The 22,020-nt window shown below is 40.6% G+C and overlaps 1 protein-coding gene across 4 annotated transcripts in view; it reads right to left on the reverse strand.

Moving 5' to 3' along the window:
* LOC137425814 (BAI1-associated protein 3) overlaps nucleotides 1-22,020 on the reverse strand; it is a 138,286-nt gene that overhangs the window by 90,664 nt on the left and 25,602 nt on the right. For all 4 annotated transcript variants that reach the window (XM_068114563.2, XM_068114559.2, XM_068114540.2 and 1 more), the window contains 3 exons: nucleotides 7,122-7,217; nucleotides 6,730-6,786; nucleotides 6,062-6,128 (listed from right to left, as the gene is read on the reverse strand). In XM_068114563.2, coding sequence (XP_067970664.2) covers nucleotides 6,062-6,128; nucleotides 6,730-6,786; nucleotides 7,122-7,217 — 220 coding nt within the window. The remainder of the gene's footprint in view (nucleotides 1-6,061; nucleotides 6,129-6,729; nucleotides 6,787-7,121; nucleotides 7,218-22,020) is intronic.

Consider the following 22,020-nt stretch of genomic DNA (forward strand, 5'->3'; position numbering starts at 1 on the left):
TGTGTTAAACTTCTGTACGTTTTCCAGAAGTATCTCTTTATTTTACACGTGAGCCAAAAAAAATTTCAACAAAAACAAAAGTTTAATCATGACTGCGATTACGGACAGTAAAATTACAGTTCAGTACTTCGTGTAACCCCCACGAGCATTCAGGAGAGCACGTACACGTCGAGGCATGCTGTTCACGAGATTTGCCAAGGTTTGGACAGGAATCACTTGCCATGCAGTGACAATAGTCTGCTGCAATTCACGCACAGTGGTGGGCTGCTGGACCAAGTTATCGATTTGACGCGTTAATTCTGCCCACAAGTTCTCTATCGGATTCATATCCGGGGACATGGCAGGCCACTCCATATGTTCGACACCACGGTCAACAAGAAAGTGTTGAATCATGCGAGCACGATGAGGCTGTGCATTGTCATCTTGGAAGACAAAGTTTCCTCGAAAGGCTGTACGAGCAAATGGAAGCAATGCTTCTTCCAGAATGACCCTGTACTTGAACTGGTTCAGGTTTCCATTCAGAACAACCAGGTCAGTTTTCCCCCTGCATGAAAAGCAGCCCAAACGGTCACCCCACCACCTCCAGCTTGGACTCTTGGCACTATAAAATCTTCGTTGTAGGCTTCATGCACTTGTCTGCACACTCGGACGTGGCCATCTTGACGATAGACCAGAAATCTAGACTCGTCACTGAAGGTCACATGATACCAGTGTCCTGGCTGCCATTGACGGTGCTCTCTGGCCCATTGCAATCGGCGCTGGCTGTTTTGTCTGGTCAGGCGTGGCTTTCTCAGGGGACGCCTGGCACGATAGCCTGCTTGAACCAGTCGTTGGTTGACTAGCCTTCTGGATACAGGCACATTTGTCAGTTGCTGCCACTCAGCCCTAATCCGATTAGCTGACTTGGTATGGCCATTGCAGATTAACCGGTGCAGCTGGCGATCATCTCTCCTTGTGATTATGCGGGGACGTCCTGGCCTCGGTATTGGAGTAGCGATACCCCTCTGAGCATTTCCTTTCAGGATCTTTGACACCTGACCTTGAGTGATGCCACACTGCCAAGCAATAGCACGCTGTTTCATGCCGGAATTTCGTAAAGCCACCACTCCATGACAAACAGCATTGTCAAGTTGACGGACCATCTCCAGAGGAAGCGGCAATAACTTTTGTAGATGTGCAGCAGTTGTTTTTCCACTAATACAGAACCAACAACCCTTATATACCCGATTGTGAAGCCAATCGTCAAATGTACCTGTCCTTACATTTTGTCACGCCACCTGTGATATTATCCTGTTATTGACTTCTTGCTGCGAAAGACAATCAGTGACATGGTTCTTTTGACAAAGAAATCACCGAAGCGTAAAAGAAACTCACCAGATTGATATACTGAGTTCAGAAAGTAAACCCAAGTCAAGAATAAAAAAAATATTCCATATTAAATGCCAAGTCTGTATATATATATATATATGTATGTATATATATACACACACTAGCGAGGTACCCGTGCTATGCTATGCACGGGTGGGAGGCCATAAGCAAACAGACAATGCAGAAACGGTGCATGCTAAAGATTAAATTCCACATTCTTGTAGCACATTCTTAGGTAAAAAAAGACTTTGGTAAAAAAATAAAACGACAAATGGGAAACCATGGAACCAATAAATTCCACATTCCTGTGCCACCTGTAGTCGAACATCAAGCATGGGCACCAGGTTCGTGGAAGACTTCCATGAAAACGTACCTGTTTGAATGGTTCTATATCAAGTCAATGGCGAATCTGCATATGGCGATCCGCGAATGTTACACTTAGAAAGTAGAAACCCTCACGGCATTTCGTCATTCACTTGAACTCAATATCTATATTTTCATTCCAAACAGCATAACTCCAATCACAAATTAAATAGCATTAATATGAAAAATAAACTTTATCTATATGTATATACCGCATATAAATTTTTACCCATAATTTTGGGGCACCCTGAAACTTGGCCTCTATGTCCAGTTATAGTTGGCCTATGCAGTAATCCGGCCCAGCCTACACCTTTTAAGAGGCAACATGGGATCTTCATCATGATATCACATCTTCATCACATACTGCAATTGAACGTTGGCAGAAAAGATAACAGGAGTAGAAATTCTAGTAGAAAAAATAACAAAGCGGTCCATGATGCATACTCTGCCTGTCCATGATGCATACTCTGCCTGTCCATGATGCATACTCTGCCTGTCCATGATGCATACTCTGCCTGTCCATGATGCATACTCTGCCTGTCCATGATGCATACTCTGCCTGTCCATGATGCATACTCTGCCTGTCCATGATGCATACTCTGCCTGTCCATGATGCATACTCTGCCTGTCCATGATGCATACTCTGCCTGTCCATGATGCATACTCTGCCTGTCACATTTATCCCTTTCTTCCTTTTCCAAATGTTAAAGGTAGGAGGACACTCGGAGGACAATTTTCAAGTACTATCGGCTGAAAATGTATTTTTGAAAAAGGTAACTTATGGATGCAATGGGGACCAAAAGAAAAAGGAAATTTTGTATATGAACAAACAAAACGAATTCCTAATGGCCCCCAACTGTTTTTCCCTTCTTGTGGCGTTGGCCAGGGAACATTTTTGGCCCAAGTCTTTCATTCACTGAGTGGGCAGAACGGATATTTGACTGAAGTTGATTTTGGTAGGAATTTGGAATTTTTCCAGGTTGCTGGCAATAACTCTCCTACTCTTTGAAAAAGACACTGTGGGATATTTCATGACAATCAGCGACCAATACTCGCATTTGGGCTTTCCAGGTTAACCTCCTTCCAATGGATGGTGCATGCATTGATGCATTACCCTGCATGCAAATATTCAAGTTGACAGTTTATAGCTGGGTTGAGATTTGAACCCTGCTGGACCACAACAACTTCAGTCCAGTCCAAAAAACGCAGTCACCCCCCAAAAAGGTGGGAATAATCGGGGGTGTTAAAGAAGCAGTAGTAATAGTATTCAATGGACAAAATCAACACAATATGTGAGAGTTAAGCCTTAACGCTTATAGGGGAATACAAAACAGGTCGACCGAAAATGTGATGAAATCAATGTGATATCTTATACAGCCAGAGTTGTCTGTTTTTGGTTTTGCTGAAATTGGATCAATGCTGCTGTTTTTGTACAGTGCCAACTGTGAACACTTTGGGACATTCTACATATTACAAATACAAAAAAGATGGTTGCTGTGTTTGGGGTGCAGGTCGGGGGTAATTTCTTCCATACAAGTTCCAGGTTCATACAAGGGCAAGGAGACAAAAGCCTGCCATTCTGGCATACATAATATGCGTTGATGTATGTGGGGTGTATGTGATGATGATGATGATGATGATGATGATGATGTGGGATGTAAGATGTAAAATATGTGAGATGCTGTGTGAGTTGTATGTGGGAGGATGGGATGTGGGATGATGATTATGTGGGATGTATGAGTGTGGGATGTGGGATGTGGGATGTGTCGGTTGATGGAGTTTTTTTTTTATCAGAGTACCAGGCCTCGACAATCTCGCGGTTCACTCTCAAAGATCCTGTGCCAAGGAACGTGGTCTGATTCCATGAGAATGTGTGTTGATGTGTGTCGTTTTGCTATCTTTTATGTGCTATCTTTTACTGCTGTATCTTTTACCGTATATTTTACTGCTCAGTGTGCTATCCTTTACAATATGAATCCTGAGCTGCAAATCTTTCGACATGTGTATATATGTATATATATATATATACACACACAGGGTGTCTCTAAAGTCACTGTGAACTGGATTATTTTTATTATATTTATTTGTTTATTATGTTTTCCTAATATTTATTTGTTTTTGTTTTTTTCAGTTCCCTTGTTATTGAAGATGTTATCGATGGAAGAGCGTGTTTTTCTGGTTGAACATGTCTTATGTGGAGAGGGAAATACACAGTAGAGGTTGAAAGATTATTTTCACAGCACTTTCCATTTAATAAATTACCTTCTACTGCACAGTGACTTTACAGACACCCTGTATATGCATGTATATACAGTCTCGTGAAAAAGTAAGTACACCCCATGTAAAGTTTTGACTTTTTCAACATATTTCAACATACAGCTATTTAATCTTCATTTCAACAATATTGATAGATAAAGGTGATATAATATAACAAATATCATGAAACATTTACATTTTGTAGTCCATTGTATAATTTAAATAAACATAAATGCAAATTTCACGTGTGGAAAAAGTAAGTATACCCTTGGCTCTAATAAGTGGTATTGCCCCCTTTGGCAGAAACAACCTCAAGTAGGCGTTTCTTATAACTGTCTACCAGTCTCTGACATCGACTGGGAGAAATTTTTCCCCACTCCTCCATGCAGAATTCTTTCAGCCGTGCGATGTTTGAGGGGTTTCTTGCATGCACAGCTCGTTTCAAATCCCCCCACAACATCTCGATGGGATTTAGATCCGGGCTTTGACTTGGCCATTCCAGAACCCTCCATTTCTTTCTTTTCACCCATTCCTTGGTGGATTTACTGGTATGTTTAGGGTCATTGTCATGTTACAAGGTCCACCTTCGGTTGATCTTCAACTTTCCGACAGATGGCCTCACATTATCCTCAAGCACCCTCTGGTACAATGAAGAATTAATAGTGGATTCTATGATGGTGAGCTGCCCAGGCCCTGATGCAGCTAAGCTGCCCCAAATGATAAAATATTTCCACCACCATGCTTTACAGTTGATATCAGGTTCTTGTGGTCAAATACTGTCTTTGGTTTTCGCCAAACATGTCTTCTGGTACTGTGCCAAATAGCTCTACCTTTGACTCATCTGTCCAGAGCACATTGTTCAAGGAGTGCTGGTCTTTGCTGAGGTGTTCATTGGCAAACTTTAGTCTTGCCCTGATGTTCTTTCTGGACAGCAAAGGTTTCCTCCTGGCACACCTCCCATGTAGATCAAATTTGTGCAGCCGCTTTCTAATGGTAGACTCGTGCACTTTGACATCAACAGTGGCAAGAGCTACCTGTAGGGGAAAGAGCTACCTGTAGGTCCCGTGATGACATACTGGGGTTCTTCGAGACTTCTTTCAGCATCTTGTGGTCTGCTCTCGGGCTGAACTTGCTGGGGCGGCCTGGCCTGAATAAGTTGGCAGTTGTTTGGAATCTTCTCCACTTGTAGATGATCTTCCGGACAGTCATTTGATTGATTTCAAATTGTTTGGAGATCTTTTAAAATCCCTTCCCAGACTCGTAGGCATCTATAACCTTCTTTCTGAAGGCCTCAGAGAGCTCTTTTGATCTAGGCATGGTGACGCCGCACACTTCAACAACAAAGAGCAAACCAAACTAAATGTCTGAGGTTTAAATAAGACAGGTTCCTCCAAGATCCTCTCTAACGATGTTCTAATCATTTGCACCTGAGCTGGTGCACCTGATTCTAATTTTACGTATTTGAAGTAGTGATAAATGTAGGGGTGTACTTACTTTTTCCACATGAGAAATTTGCATTTATGTTTATTTAAATTATACAATGGATTACAAAATGTAAATGTTTCATGATATTTGTTATATTATATCACCTTTATCTATCAATATTGTTGAAATGAAGATCAAATAGCTGTATGTTGAAATATGTTGAAAAAGTCAAAACTTTACATGGGGTGTACTTACTTTTTCACGTGACTGTATATTACAATGGAGCAATTTTTTTTTACTGCTACTACCCCGACCCCACCACATATGCTCCTTGAACTCTCCCCTTATTCCTCTGTCTTCTCAACATTTCTCTCCTCTCTTTTTTCTTCCAAACTCCTGCAACTTCATTTTCTCTCCTACCATTCTTCCCTTTCTTCCTTTTCCCAATTTTAAAGGTCTCGTTTTGACTCGATGCTTTTTTTGACTCTATGCACCATCAGACTTTACGCTTATCATCTTTATGCTTTATGCTTTATGCTTATCATCAGACAAGTTCCATGTTGTGAAAAAAAACTTCATTAAACCAGCCTCTATTGTTAATAAAAGGCTAACTTATAAAGTGATAAAAGTATATGATTTGACATCTTACCTTCAAATTTTCTTCCATTTATCTCTTTGGCTTCACATACTCTTACTCGCAGTGCATATTCAGGAGGCTGTGCACAACACATAGTAGAGTTTGGAACACTGTTGCACAGTGTGATATAAACATTTACTATTGGTGACAATATTTGCTGGAGGTGTCTGCTCAGTGTCCTTACAGTATTGCCACAGGTAATGAACACACTGCACATTGCTGTCTGCAGATACCATCGCAAATGCACTTGAGTATTCCGGTGTAAAAAAAAAAAAAAAAGAGCTATTGGGCTTGTGGTTTGTATGCAGGCCAATGTTGAACAAATTTAGACTTCAGAGTTGCCAGCAGAGCAGGAAGACCTGTCTATGCAGTTACCGGAACAAATACAATTAAGAAGTAGTTTAGCAATTCATTTCATCGGTTCAAGATAAGGGATGATTCTTAAATTTTGAAAGTTGTGTTTTAAAACTTGAAAGGATCAACATCAGCCAAGTTCTGGGAGGGAAAGGTGGGTGAGGGCATCAATTTATTACTTGTGCACAGGAGGTTGCGGGCGGGGGTTGGGGAGGGGGGTGGGGGTCTTTTCCCGATTCGTCAAAATTTACATCATATGTGTACATGTATTAAGTAAATAGGCCCAAAGGGTTTAACTTGCCTTACCTTAGCATAATACAACTTACCTTAGAATTGGCCAGCCTCTTCTTCACCTCAGATACAATATCTGGACAACCTAAGATCTGCAATCAAACACAAAGATTAGAAAGAAGAAAAATCAAAACCTGAACTCAAGAATCTCATGTAATGGTCTTCATTAATAATCCCATTGAGGGTATTTTGCCCACTGGAAGCGACTACTACCAGAAAGGATAGTTAACTCACTGTTATGGTGTTCTGCACAACATTAAGTTTTCAGAAAAAGGTGTCTGCACATATAACGTACACTAACGTTGTTCTTCGACATGACTCCCAATTCACCATATACTACCAAAATGCTGGTACTACCTACTAGCAACAAACACACAAGTACTTCTGACAATGCAGATCGAATTCAGCATGACAAAAATTTCCAAACCTCGCCCAGATCTGTAATCTCCTGTGAAATATCTTTGGTCTCTCCAGGTTTCCGATGGAGAAGGGTGTAAGTGACATCCTCAATGACGTTAGCTCTCTGGGAAAGGAGGAAACAGAATAGGTGTGGGGGAGAGGTACCAAGAGTAGTCAGGTGATGGAAAAAATATCATAGCAGAGAGAGAGAGAGAGAGAGAGAGAGAGAGAGAGTGTGTGTGTGTGTGTGTGTGTGTGTGTGTGTGTGTGTGTGTGTGTGTGTGTGTGTGTGTGTGTGTGTGTGTGTGTGTGTGTGTGTGTGTGTGTGTGTGTGTAACTTTTCAAAGAGTGTAAAAGTGAAGTATTTTTGTTCAGACAAAAAATGAAAATAATCTTATGTATATCCTACATCTGTCTGATATGTCAGTACAGAGATAGTGCACTTGCCGTTGATGTGTCTAAACAGGTTTAGTTTCTCAACCTGATTATAATCTGTTGAATTGATTCTTCACCCTCAGTGTGTCGCATCAGCGAGTGTGCTGTTCCTTGGACAGATGTGAAGCTGTAGACCCTTTTGTGGACCCGACTCATATTGATTGCTTGTTGATGTTAAAGATCCCTTTTAATGGAGAGTCAGTGATCTATCACCAGAATCCTGGCAAAATTCAAAATTACTGGCCTTATGTTTTATGTAGTTCTGGGGAACAATGACGACAATCACCGGCAAGGATAAATTATAATATCAAAAATGGATCACGACAGCCTACCCTTTTATCGAAGAAGTTAGGGTTATGGTTAGTATAATTAGTTCATGACAGCCTACCCTTTTATCGAAGAAGTTAGGGTTATGGTTAGTATAATTAGTTCACGACAGCCTACCCTTTTATCGAAGAAGTTAGGGTTATGGTTAGTATAATTAGTTCATGACAGCCTACCCTTTTATCGAAGAAGTTAGGGTTATGGTTAGTATAATTAGTTCACGACAGCCTACCCTTTTATCGAAGAAGTTAGGGTTATGGTTAGTATAATTAGTTCACGACAGCCTACCCTTTTATCGAAGAAGTTAGGGTTATGGTTAGTATAATTAGTTCACGACAGCCTACCCTTTTATCGAAGAAGTTAGGGTTATGGTTAGTATAATTAGTTCACGACAGCCTACCCTTTTATCGAAGAAGTTAGGGTTATGGTTAGTATAATTAGTTCATGACAGCCTACCCTTTTATCGAAGAAGTTAGGGTTATGGTTAGTATAATTAGTTCACGACAGCCTACCCTTTTATCGAAGAAGTTAGAGTTATGGTTAGTATAATTAGTTCATGACAGCCTACCCTTTTATCGAAGAAGTTAGGGTTATGGTTAGTATAATTAGTTCATGACAGCCTACCATTTAATCGAAGAAGTTAGAGTTATGGTTAGTATAATTAGTTCATGACAGCCTACCCTTTTATCGAAGAAGTTAGAGTTATGGCTAGTATAATTAGTTCATGACAGCCTACCCTTTTATCGAAGAAGTTAGAGTTATGGCTAGTATAATTAGTTCACGACAGCCTACCCTTTTATCGAAGAAGTTAGAGTTATGGTTAGTATAATTAGTTCATGACAGCCTACCCTTTTATCGAAGAAGTTAGAGTTATGGCTAGTATAATTAGTTCATGACAGCCTACCCTTTTATCGAAGAAGTTAGAGTTATGGTTAGTATAATTAGTTCATGACAGCCTACCCTTTTATCGAAGAAGTTAGAGTTATGGTTAGTATAATTAGTTCATGACAGCCTACCCTTTTATCGAAGAAGACAGGGTTATGGCTAGTATAATTAGTTCACGACAGCCTACCCTTTTATCGAAGAAGTTAGAGTTATGGTTAGTATAATTAGTTCATGACAGCCTACCCTTTTATCGAAGAAGTTAGGGTTATGGTTAGTATAATTAGTTCATGACAGCCTACCATTTAATCGAAGAAGTTAGGGTTATGGTTAGTATAATTAGTTCATGACAGCCTACCCTTTTATCGAAGAAGTTAGGGTTATGGTTAGTATAATTAGTTCATGACAGCCTACCATTTAATCGAAGAAGTTAGGGTTATGGTTAGTATAATTAGTTCATGACAGCCTACCCTTTTATCGAAGAAGACAGGGTTATGGTTAGTATAATTAGTTCATGACAGCCTACCCTTTTATCGAAGAAGTTAGGGTTATGGTTAGTATAATTAGTTCATGACAGCCTACCATTTAATCGAAGAAGTTAGGGTTATGGTTAGTATAATTAGTTCATGACAGCCTACCCTTTTATCGAAGAAGTTAGGGTTATGGTTAGTATAATTAGTTCATGACAGCCTACCATTTAATCGAAGAAGTTAGGGTTATGGTTAGTATAATTAGTTCATGACAGCCTACCCTTTTATCGAAGAAGTTAGGGTTATGGTTTGTATAATTAGTTCATGACAGCCTACCCTTTTATCGAAGAAGTTAGGGTTATGGTTAGTATAATTAGTTCATGACAGCCTACCCTTTTATCGAAGAAGTTAGGGTTATGGTTAGTATAATTAGTTCATGACAGCCTATCCTTTTATCGAAGAAGTTAGGGTTATGGTTAGTATAATTAGTTCATGACAGCCTACCCTCCGTCGCTAAACCGTAACCATAACCCTAACAACCCTAACCCCTAACCCTAACAACCCCAACCCCTAACCCTAACATTAACTCTAATCCTAACCCTAATCCTAACATTAACTCTAACATTAACACTAATCCTAACCCTAATCCTAACATTAACTCTAACATTAACTCTAATCCTAACCCTAACCCTAACATTAACTCTAATCCTAACCCTAACCTTAATATTAACTCTAATCCTAACCCTAATACTAACATTAACTCTAATCCTAACCCTAACCCTAACATTAACTCTAATCCTAACCCTAACCTTAATATTAACTCTAATCCTAACCCTAACCCTAATATTAACTCTAATCCTAACCCTAATACTAACATTAACTCGAATCCTAACCCTAACCCTAACATTAACTCTAATCCTAACCCTAACCTTAATATTAACTCTAATCCTAACCCTAACCCTAATATTAACTCTAATCCTAACCCTAATACTAACATTAACTCTAATCCTAACCCTAACCCTAACATTAACTCTAATCCTAACCCTAACCTTAATATTAACTCTAATCCTAACCCTAATACTAACATTAACTCTAATCCTAACCCTAACCCTAACATTAACTCTAATCCTAACCCTAACCCTAACATTAACTCTAATCCTAACCCTAACCTTAATATTAACTCTAATCCTAACCCTAATACTAACATTAACTCTAATCCTAACCCTAATACTAACATTAACTCTAATCCTAACCCTAACCCTAACATTAACTCTAATCCTAACCCTAACCTTAATATTAACTCTAATCCTAACCCTAATCCAAACATTAACTCTAATCCTAACCCTAATACTAACATTAACTCTAATCCTAACCCTAACCTTAATATTAACTCTAATCCTAACCCTAATCCAAACATTAACTCTAATCCTAACCCTAATACTAACATTAACTCTAATCCTAACCCTAACCCTAACATTAACTCTAATCCTAACCCTAACCTTAATATTAACTCTAATCCTAACCCTAATCCAAACATTAACTCTAATCCTAACCCTAATACTAACATTAACTCTAATCCTAACCCTAACCTTAATATTAACTCTAATCCGAACCCTAATCCAAACATTAACTCTAATCCTTACCCTAATCCTAAAATTAACTCTAACCCTAACCCTAACCCTAACAACCCTAACCCTAACCCTAACCCTACCCTAACCCTACCCTAACCTTAACCCTAACATTAACTCTAATCCTAACATGATGATCTTCTGTGCATAATGGTCTGAATCACTATAACTTAAAAAATATGGCAAAGACCAACAAGCATCTTCAAACATTTTCGATTACTCTTAGTTGGAACATTAAGTAACTAATTCAGTCTTATGTAAAACCAGTTTGTCCATACGGGCTGCGATTGTGTGGGAAAATATTTGTGAATTTGAAAAGATAACTAGAAAGTTAAATGAAATGTCTGTTCTTGCAAACAAGTGGATTATATAGACAGTTATTATAATGATAATAGTTTTGAACAGGCATAATGGGATCTACTACACAATAATGACAGCATTAAGATTATCGACCAAGGGGAACAGTAATATCAGTAGAATGGGAATATAGATCAATTTCATCTAATAAAGAATATGAACACAGGATAGTTGGTAAAGATCTCAGGAAAACAGTTGAAATATTTTTGATTAATGAGAGGGTGCTCTTTTACAGACTCCATATTGGTTTCCTTTGACAGGCAGACATTTCATTCCAACATACACTACCGGTCAAAAGTTTTAGAACACCTCAATTTTTCCAGTTTTTATTGAAATTTAAGCAATTCAAGTTCAGTGAATAACCTGAAATGGTACAAAGGTAAGCAGTAAACTGCTCGAGGTTTAAAAAAAAGTTTAGTTTTGCAAAAACGGGAAAATACTGTAAATTACACAGTTATATTGTAAAAAAAAGGCCTTCTTCAGGGAACAAGTAATGGGTTAACAACTTACAGCTGTTCTGCAGCAATGTAAGTAAATTAAGCCTTGAAAGTTGATGCAAACAATTCCTACAGGTGTCCCAACCTCTGCTGGTTACTTGATTATAAACCCCCTGTCTGTATAACAGCAGTATTGGAACACAGAATGTTATTACACCCTCTGAAGCATTATTTGGACAATATTGCACTGCAGGAAGTAGTATATTGGAAACTGGAGGAAACTCTGACAGGAAGAGATCTGGCAGACCCAAAGCCACAACAGAATCAGAAGACAAGTTTCTGAGAGTCAACAGCTTGCGTGATAGGCGGCTCACAGGACAACAGCTTCAAGCACAGCTTAACACTGGTCAAAGTAAGCAAGTCTCAGTTTCATCTGTGAAGAGAAGACTTCGAGCTGCAGGTTTGACAGGTCGAGTGGCAGGAAGAAAGCCATTGCTAAGATGGCAAAATAAGAAAAAGTGGCTTGCCTGGGCCATGAAGCACTGCCAGTGGACTGCTGAAGACTGGAAGAAGGTCTTATGGACCGATGAATCAAAATTTGAAATCTTTGGTTCATCACGCAGGGTTTTTGTACACCGTCGAGTAGGCGAAAGGATGGTTCCTCAGTGTGTGACACCAACTGTCAAACATGGAGGAGGAAGCGTGATGGTCTGGGGCTCTTTTGCTGGATACAGAGTCGGCGACCTGCACAGAATGACTGGCACCCTGAACCAAAAGGGCTACCACAGCATTTTGCAGCGCCATGCAATACGCTCTGGTATACGCCTTGTTGGTCACGGGTTTATCCGACAGCAAGATAATGACCCTAAACACACCTCCAGGCTATGTCAAAACTACCTTCGAGAAAAAGAACAAGACAGTAGGCTTCAAATCATGGAATGGCCAGCACAGTCTCCAGACTTAAACCCCATCGAGCTGGTTTGGGATTAACTGGACAGAAAGGTGAAAGCAAAGCAACCTACAAGTGCAACACATTTGTGGGAACTTCTGCAACAGTGTTGGGAAGAACTTCCCGAACAATATTTGATTTCCATTGTAGAAAGAATGCCACGAGTGTGTTCGGCGGTTATATCTGCAAAAGGTGGCTACTTTGCTGAGTCAAAACTTTAAATGAAATTTTGTTAAACAAAATGATTCTATGATTTTTTTATTATCTCCAATTGTTTATTTGTTCTATGCTTAATTTCAGAGTACATTAAACTGCGTAAATTTCAACAAAAACTGGAAAAATTGAGGTGTTCTAAAACTTTTGAACGGTAGTGTATGTCTTTCAAACGTCATTTTGTGGAATAGTAAGGGCATTTTATGAGATATTTCACAAATCTGTTAACTAAATTGTTACCAAAAAATTTCTTCACCAATATGTTTGTAAAGGTGTGTAATAACATGTGTTAAAATGTTGAAGTTCAACTCCCGTGGGAAACCCAGAAAAAAAGCTGTTGAATTCCGGTACCGAAAAATTCTTTTCGAGAAATTTTATTTTTTTTAATCGGCCCTTAAGTAACTTATGAGGGGTCAAATAAGGGTTTTTCATGATTCTGAGTTGATTGTTAACATTTATATTTTCACTTTTACATTTACACACAAAGTAGCTTTTATTTCACATACATATATAATACTCAAGAGTTATTTCTCATTCACAATGTCAGAAGTTTCAACAGTCATTGTCTGTCTTCTTCAGACTCAACAACATCATGACTGCAGTTTCTGCATGTAATGCCATTACAGACTCCACAGGCCGAGATGCACGTGACCCCATTCTTCTTGCAGCTGCATCACCGGTTGCTGCAATCTCCATGACAATTACAGCTCGTGAACTGCAATAGCTCCTCAGGAGCCGTGGGGTCCAGTGTTGGAACTGGCTCATACCCATGCACACCTATTGTCCATCCATAGTCACTGGGGTTCAGAGACATGCTCTGTAGAAGGATCCAGTCCCGGGTCTGCAGGTAGGCACGGAGTGAATGTTGTGCAGCTGCACCCTCTGTTGGAGGTAGAGTCTCTGGTTTGATCACTCCTGCCGCTGCCTTCCTTGAGAACATGTTGTACCGAATTTCACCCAATGTAGTATCTCGTCCATGGTAAATGTACTTGAAAATCGCAGTACCAGCCTGAATCACTGTTTCCATGAAGGTCTTCATGTCACCACGCTCCTCCTCAGTGAAGGCAAGTTTCATGATGTGTTGATAGATGGCTGCATCGATGAGGAGGTGAACACGGATTGCCTTGTCAAAACATCCTCCATCCATGATGTGGTTGGCTGTCGTACTTCCAGGATAGATCAACTGGATCACATCTAGTAGTCCAGAATCCTCCATGATGTTACCAAATTGATCCAAGATAAGACTTCAGCAGGTGAAAACCACCCAACCTTGGAATGACGGGTAGATTTGCCTGCTTTATTATATTCACAGCCTTCAGCCAAATCGGAAGATCAAAGGTCACTATAGCGACCCCAGCGTGCCGTATGCACTCTTTCAGAGTGGTGAAGATGGTGTTGAGGTCATTAGGGTCTCCTTCAATAACTGGGAGGAACTCGATCTGTGTGCTCTGCTTTGCATCATTAGCATGGATTCTCTTCATCCAGCCATTCCAGTTGGAGTGTGGGAACTCAGGATCGTTGGCTTTGATCACCCACCCCGCTGCCCAGAGTGTGTCACCTGGAGTGAGGAGTGGCTGATCATGAGCCAGGGAGGAGGAAAGCTCAGCGAGGGGGAGAAACATGATCGCGTTCGTTCCTATCTGTTTCCTGTTCGTAAATGGAATAATCTTTACTTCAGTTCCTCTCAGGATCTTAGCTTTGTCGAGTGCCTTCAACTTCACCCGGGGGAAAGCTGCTGTTGTCTGTGGATCTGGCAAAGGTGGTGCCGGAGAGGTGACTTCGATCCAACCCATTGAGTGAAAGGGAGTGTTTCCGTGAATAGAGACAATGTTTAAATCTATATTGTCTCCAACAACTGAGTGACTGCATTGTTTGTTTCCCCAACCTCCATAAAGACCACCTGATCATTACTTGACAATTCACTTTCACTGGCTGGCACTTTGGCTGTCATCACTGATTGATCCTCAAGCGCAGCATCAACCGCAACCTCATCATTGATCTGTTCATCGGTTTCCTCCACAATGGTGTCAAGAGTGCCAGAAGTATCTGGAACATCATCTCCACTCCTACTATTAAGGAAGCAGTATTTGTAGTTTTGTGTCTCCGTGTAAGACTCAGTGTATCCCAGCCGGTGGAACTTGTTGAGCATCCATTTTGACCCAAATCTATGATCAAGTTGTATGGCAAGCCCCATTTGGTGTGGCAATACTCCAGACCGAGGTCGACAGGCCTTAATAAAATTCTGCCCCCAAACGGCAACTCTTTCGTCTGTCTTGACAATCGGTCTCAAGAACATCTGAAGGCTTGCAGGAACAAGTGTCAGCTGATTATCGATGTCAGTCATACTGTGTGTGGTGGGGTATGACTTTGGACCTAAATCAATCAAGGCAATATCATTGGATATGAACTTGAGTGCCGTCTTTATGATCTGAGTCTTCTCATCTCCATGGTCAAGATTAGCATGATGCGCTCGCAGAATATTGTCGGTGCCATCTTTGAGACAGAGTACATCTGCCCTTCTTTCCTGTGTTGTGAAATACAAGGTGTCTTCGTATTTCTCTAGAAGTTTTATCTTTAGCCAATGCTTTGAATAAGAAAGGCTCTTCTCTGGTGACTGATCAAACTCCTGCAGCTTTTCATGGACTTGGTCCATGTTCATTACCTCATGCTCTAATTCTGAGTCTAACCATTCGCAGAATTCAATAAAAACTGCCTCTCGCTCCTCATCAATACTCCTCTGTCCTCTCTTCCTTTTTCCTTCCTCATCAGTCTTGGACAAACTGTCACCTCTCGCAAACATAAGTTTGCATCGCAAATGGTACAGTGTTTCTTCTGCTACCAAGTCGTTGATCCCTTCCAGGCGTCCAGTGACTTCAGTGCCCCAGTCATCCCCGCGACTCCGTGCTGTCTTCAGCAAGCTTGCCTTCAGTGTATCTGCAGTCAAATTATCTGGCACTCTGTATTTCTTTCTAGCTTGTGCTGGATTATTTTTGTAGAGCTGGGCTGGTTGGTTGCAAAGAATGCATACATCCTTATACAGGAGGTCAACTGACTGTGATCTTCTAGAACTGCAGCCAGTTGATGAACTGAACTCACAAGTAGTGCGTCTTCTCTTCAACTTTGATGACTCTTTCTCTGCCTTTGATGCTTGAGCTGACTTCTTGGTGGTTGCAACAAAGTTGTTGTACAGATCATTTTTACACTTCTGGTGGTACCTCAGTTTTCCTTCCTTTTGAGCCTCCTTCATACGTTCCACAACAGTAACATTTTCGACAGTTTCTGCTTGTTTCAATAAAGTTGAGTATCCCTTTGGAGTTGCCTGTATGAGCCTTTCAGCTGGTGTATCCGAGCGTGCACAGATGAAGCAAATGAGCACAGGTGGAGTAACGTCTTCATCCATATTGCTAGACTCCATGTCCTGCAAAGTAGAAAATGAGATATATTTAGAAATTATTTTTCCACAAAGGAGTGTCTGTGGTGAAATATAAATGTTAACAATCAACTCAGAATCATGAAAAACCCTTATTTGACCCCTCATAAGTTACTTAAGGGCCGATTAAAAAAAATAAAAATTCTCGAAAATAATTTTTCGGTACCCGAATTGAACAGCTTTTTTTCTGGGTTTCCCACGGGAGTTGACCTTCAACATTTTAACACATGTTATTACACCTTTACAAACATATTGGTGAAGAAATTTTTTGGTAACAATTTAGTTAACAGATTTTCATATGTTTCCCTTACTAGAAACACAATTGAAGGGGTATGAAGCAGTTGTGTACTTCGCCATACAAAAGCATTGTTCCGTTTAATACAGTTCGCTTTTGTACACATTACCCTTTATTACAGTACCCTTTAATTTAATACACAGTACCCTTTAATACAGTTCCCTTTTATACGCAGTGCCCTTTAATATAGTTCCAACATTTGTTTTGAGCAGTTCTTTTTTGTGGAATACTGCATATCTCCATCACCGAAGGTGGACGGTGGTTATGTTTTCACCCTTTTCTGTCTGTTTGTCTGGGTGGTTGTTTGTGAACAGGATATCTCAAAGAGATGTGGATGGATTTGGACGAAATTTGGTGGAGAGGTTTGGTATGTGACTAGGACGAAATTATTATATTTTGGTGAAGATCCGGATTCGGATCCGGCTACTAGAATGTTTCACATGATTCTTCACCATTGATAGATAGGGCCAAAAACGATGCATAGCAGGATATCTCAAAAAGTTGTGGACGGATTTGGACGAAACTTGGTGGAGAGGTTGTAGAGGGGTCAATATATGGTTGAACCCACAAAAAATTGACACAAAGGTTTTTCAATGGATTCTGGTACCATTGGGCATGCTAAATAACATACTAAAAATCTAGTAACATCTGACTTCCGGAAATGGGTCATTTTCAAGATGGCGTCCAATATGGCTGCCGGGAGCTTAAAATAGCCATATCTCAATTAGTATTCAACCTAGAAAGGTGGTTTTGGTGTCTAACCCTGGGTTTTAGGGCCCAAGGAATCCAATTGAATCAATAAAATTACCATCAGTTAATTATTTATTGACAAGTCCAAGATGGCATCCCAAGGTGACATCCTGATCCACTAAAATGGCTCTGTCGAATCGTAGTCAACCTAGAGAGATATTTTCAGTGTGTATACCTAGGTTTAGGGCACCCAGGAAATCATCAAAATTACTTAAATAAGCACAAAGTAATCAGGTAATCCAGTAAGCCAGGTTTACCAGCCCATTAGGCATTTGTTGTCTTATCCAGTTAGTCGCGATTCATCGTCATCCTCCGACTCACCAGCTAATGAACCAAGTGTGTGATGAACTGAGAGAAAGGTATTGCACTGTGATCAATGCACCTGGAGATGCTGACGTAGATATAGTAAAGGTTGCAGTGGAGGCATCTCTTCTACACACCACTACACTGATTGGAGAAGATACTGATCTCCTTGTCTTACTCCTTTACTATGCGCAGGGAGACAGTAAGAGCCTTTATTTCAGATCAGACAAGTCCAAAGCTGATGGCAGTTTTGAAGTGTATGACATCAACCATCTAAAATAAATCCTCGGACATGACATGTTCTCAGTTGATATTCATTCATGCCATGACTGGTTGTGACACGACTTCTCGGATTTTTGGTGTTGGCAAAAAGACTGCTTTCCAGAAGCTTGTAAAAGGAGACCCTGTCCTTCGGTCTTGTGCCAACACATTCATCATCCCAAACCAGACCACAGAGGTGATCGATGACCTTGGATGCTGAGTAATGGCTATCCTCTTTGGTGGCAAGTGCAAAGATTCCCTTGCAACAATGCGATATAACACCTTCAGCAAGAAGGTTGTCTCTGCTTCGTCTTTTGTAACACCCGAACGTCTGCCCCCAACTGAATCTGCTACCAAACTTCACTGTCGTAGAGCGTACTACCAGATCATGGTGTGGATGGGAAAAGAAGAGGGTATGGATGCCATGAAATTGGGGTGGAGCCTGCAGGATAATCAGTTTGTCCCACTTATGTCAAGAATGAACGCTGCTCCAGACAGTCTCTTGAAGGTCATTCATTGTAACTGCTCCACTGCCTGCAAGACACTCCGCTGCTCTTGTAGACGATATGGACTACCATGTACTACTGCCTGTGGACCGTGCCAACTTGAAGAATGTGACAATCCACATAACAAGTTTCTTCCAGAGGAGTCGGAGGATGACGATAAATAGCGACTAACTGTATAAGACAACAAATGCCTAATGGGCTGGTAAACCTGGCTTACTGGATTACCTGATTACTTTGTGCTTATTTAAGTAATTTTTATGATTTCATGGGTGCCTTAAACCTAGGTATACACACTGAAAATATCTCTCTAGGTTGACTACGATTCGACAGAGCCATTTTAGTGGATCAGGATGTCACCTTGGGATGCCATCTTGGACCTGTCAATAAATAATAAACTGATAGTAATTTTATTGATTCAATTGGATTCCTTGGGCCCTAAAACCTAGGGTTAGACACCAAAACCACCTTTCTAGGTTGAATAATAATTGAGATATGGCCATTTTAAGCTCCCGTCGGCCATCTTGGACGCCATCTTGAAAATGACCCCTTTCCGGAAGTCGGATGTTACTAGATTCTTAGTACGTTATTTAGCATGCCCAATGGTACCAGAATCCATTGAAAAACCTTTTGTATCAATTTTTTGGGGGTTAGGTGAGTTTTTTTTCGTATATTGACCCTACTATTGTGTGTGTGACGAGGAAGAATCGATAAAATTTTGGTGAAGATCTGAATATGAATTCGGATATGAGAATTGTTAAATTTTTAAAGTGATTCTTCATCATTGAGAGATAGGGCCAAAAACGATACATTGCGGGATATCTGAAAAAGTTGTGGACGGATTTGGACGAAACTTGGTGGACCGGTTGTGTGTGTGACAAGGAAGAATTGATTCAATTTTGGTGAAGTTCCGGATCCGGCTAGTATAATTTATTAAGTGATTCTTCAACATTAAGTGATATGGCCAAAAACGAGGGGTACATCAGGGTATGAAAGACTGGACCTATGGTGATTCCTGTGATTGATTTTGATGAAATGTGATTCTGTATTGTGATTTTCTGGTCTACTCTGAGATACAAAAGGTAAACTGCTCACCAGGCGGAGGTATGCTCTCACCTGAGTGCCGTTCTAGTTTGATACTGTAATCACTTCAGTTACCGGCAATCCTTACTGCAGCACAGAGACCACAATAGCGAAACTCTAGTTATTCTAAAGTTAACTTAAACTGCCAACAAGTATATTAGAGTACCGGTACAACTGCAGTTCGAACTTTACCATTTTTGCTTGAGGATCTTCAACAGGGTGAAATAAAATTCCAGATTAAATCCACTTCCACATACAAATCATCCTATAAACAACCACTCATGACTTTTCCTGATATTTAACCAGGCAGACATCGAAATGTCAATCACACCTCAATTCCTACAGCTGTGAATCAACTTTTAATAAATGCATTCTATCTTATCAACTTTTAGTAAATACAGACTTGGCATTTAATATGGAATATTTTTTTGTGGGGGTGAACTTAATTTTCAAGATGACTTAGAACCAAAAGTTCATTGGAATTATGGTGAAATTATTCTAGATTTTGTTAATGTGACCTCTAAAAGAAACAAAAACCACATTTGACATTTCGAAGCAAATAAATTGATCCTTGAAAGTGATGTAAACTGATATCGAACTCAATTCACGGACAGTACTGTGTTAAACTTCTGTACGTTTTCCAGAAGTATCTCTTTATTTTGCACATTAGGCAAAAAAAAATTCAACAAAAGCGAAATTATGACTGGGATTACGGACAGTAAAATTACAGTTCAGTACTTCGTGTAACCCCCACGAGCATTCAGGAGAGCACGTACACCTCGAGGCATGCTGTTCACGAGATTTGCCAAGGTTTGGACAACAATCGCTTGCCATGCAGTGGCAATAGCCTGCTGCAATTCACGCACAGAGGTCGGCTGCTGGTCCAAGTTGTCGATTTGACGCGTTAATTCTGCCCACAAGTTCTCTATCGGATTCATATCCGGGGACATGGCAGGCCACTCCATATGCTCTACACCACGGTCAGCAAGAAAGTGTTGGATCATGCGAGCACGATGAGGCCGTGCATTGTCATCTTGGAAGACAAAGTTTCCTCGAAAGGCTGCACGAGCAAATGGAAGCAATGTTTCTTCCAGAATGACCCTGTACTTGAACTGGTTCAGGTTTCCATTCAGAACAACCAGGTCAGTTTTGCCCCCTGCATGAAAAGCAGCCCAAACGGTCACCCCACCACCTCCAGCTTGGACTCTTGGCACCATACAATCTTTGCTGTGGGCTTCATGCACTTGTCTGCGCACTCGGACGCGGCCATCTTGACAATAGACCAGAAATCTAGACTCGTCACTGAAGTTCACGTGATTACAGTGTCCTGGCTGCCATTGACGTTGCTCTTTGGCCCACTGCAATCGGCGATGGCTGTGTTGTCTGGTCAGGCGTGGCTTTCTCAGGGGACGCCTGGCACGATAGTCTGCTTGAACCAGTCGTTGGTTGACTAGCCTTCTGGACACAGGCACATTTGTCAGTTGCTGCCACTCAGCCCTAAGCCGATTAGCTGACTTGGTACGGCCATTGCAGACTAACCGGTGCAGCTGGCGATCATCTCTCCCTGTGGTTCTGCGTGGACGTCCTGGCCTCGGTATTGGAGTAGGGACACCCCTCTGAGCATTTCGTTTCAGGATCTTTGACACCTGACCTTGAGTGATGCCATACTGCCGAGCAATAGCACGCTGTTTCATGCCAGAATTTCCTAAAGCCACTACTCCATGACAAACAGCATTGTCAAGTTGACAGACCATCTCCAGGGGAAGCGGCAATAACTTTTGTAGATGTGCAGCAGTTGTTTTCCACTAATACAGAACGCAACAACCCTTATATACCCGATTGTGAAGCCAATCGTCAAATGTACCTGTCCTTACATTTTGTCACGCCACCTGTGATATAATCCTGTTATTGACTTCTTGCTGCGAAAGACAATCAGTGACATGGTTCTTTCAACAAAGACATCACCGAAGGGTAAAAGAAACTCACCAGATTGATATACTGAGTTCAGAAAGTAAACCCAAGTCAAGAAAAAATATATATTCCATATTAAATGCCAAGTCTGTATATTCCAGTCTCTATATTGTGCACTGACCATGCAAACCAACAAGAGCCTTCATAGAGGTTATTATTGCATTGTTGACAAAAATGTTCGAGTTTTCCTTGAACAAACAAACAGCATTCTTTTAGAAAAACGTTAAACCTGTTCCAAGGTGTATTGCGATGCAAATGGTTTCACATGGCATGTGTGCATTGAATTAACTTTCCACAGCGATTGTGAGATGAGCCAACATCAGAGTCCCTACCTAAACCCAGAAGCTCTACTGAAACGAATAATAGTCTACTCTACAGCAGTGGTTCTTAAACTAGGGAAGCGGGGGCATGAAGGGCTTACCATGCGAACATTCTGGAATGAAGGGCTTATCATGCAAAAAGTGCACACACACAAAACTATGTATGTGTACATATCAATAAATAACTAAATATATATCATATGTACATGAAGAGAGGGACATCGTTATTGGTGCGGGTGTACAGTGTGTATATAAAAAACAAATATTGTTGCGGTTTTGAGACAACACAAAAAAGTAATGGCACCCACCATACAGG

Source organism: Myxine glutinosa, chromosome 1 (genome assembly GCF_964187855.1).
Source record: "Myxine glutinosa chromosome 1, kmMyxGlut1.1, whole genome shotgun sequence".
Lineage (NCBI taxonomy): Eukaryota > Metazoa > Chordata > Myxini > Myxiniformes > Myxinidae > Myxine > Myxine glutinosa.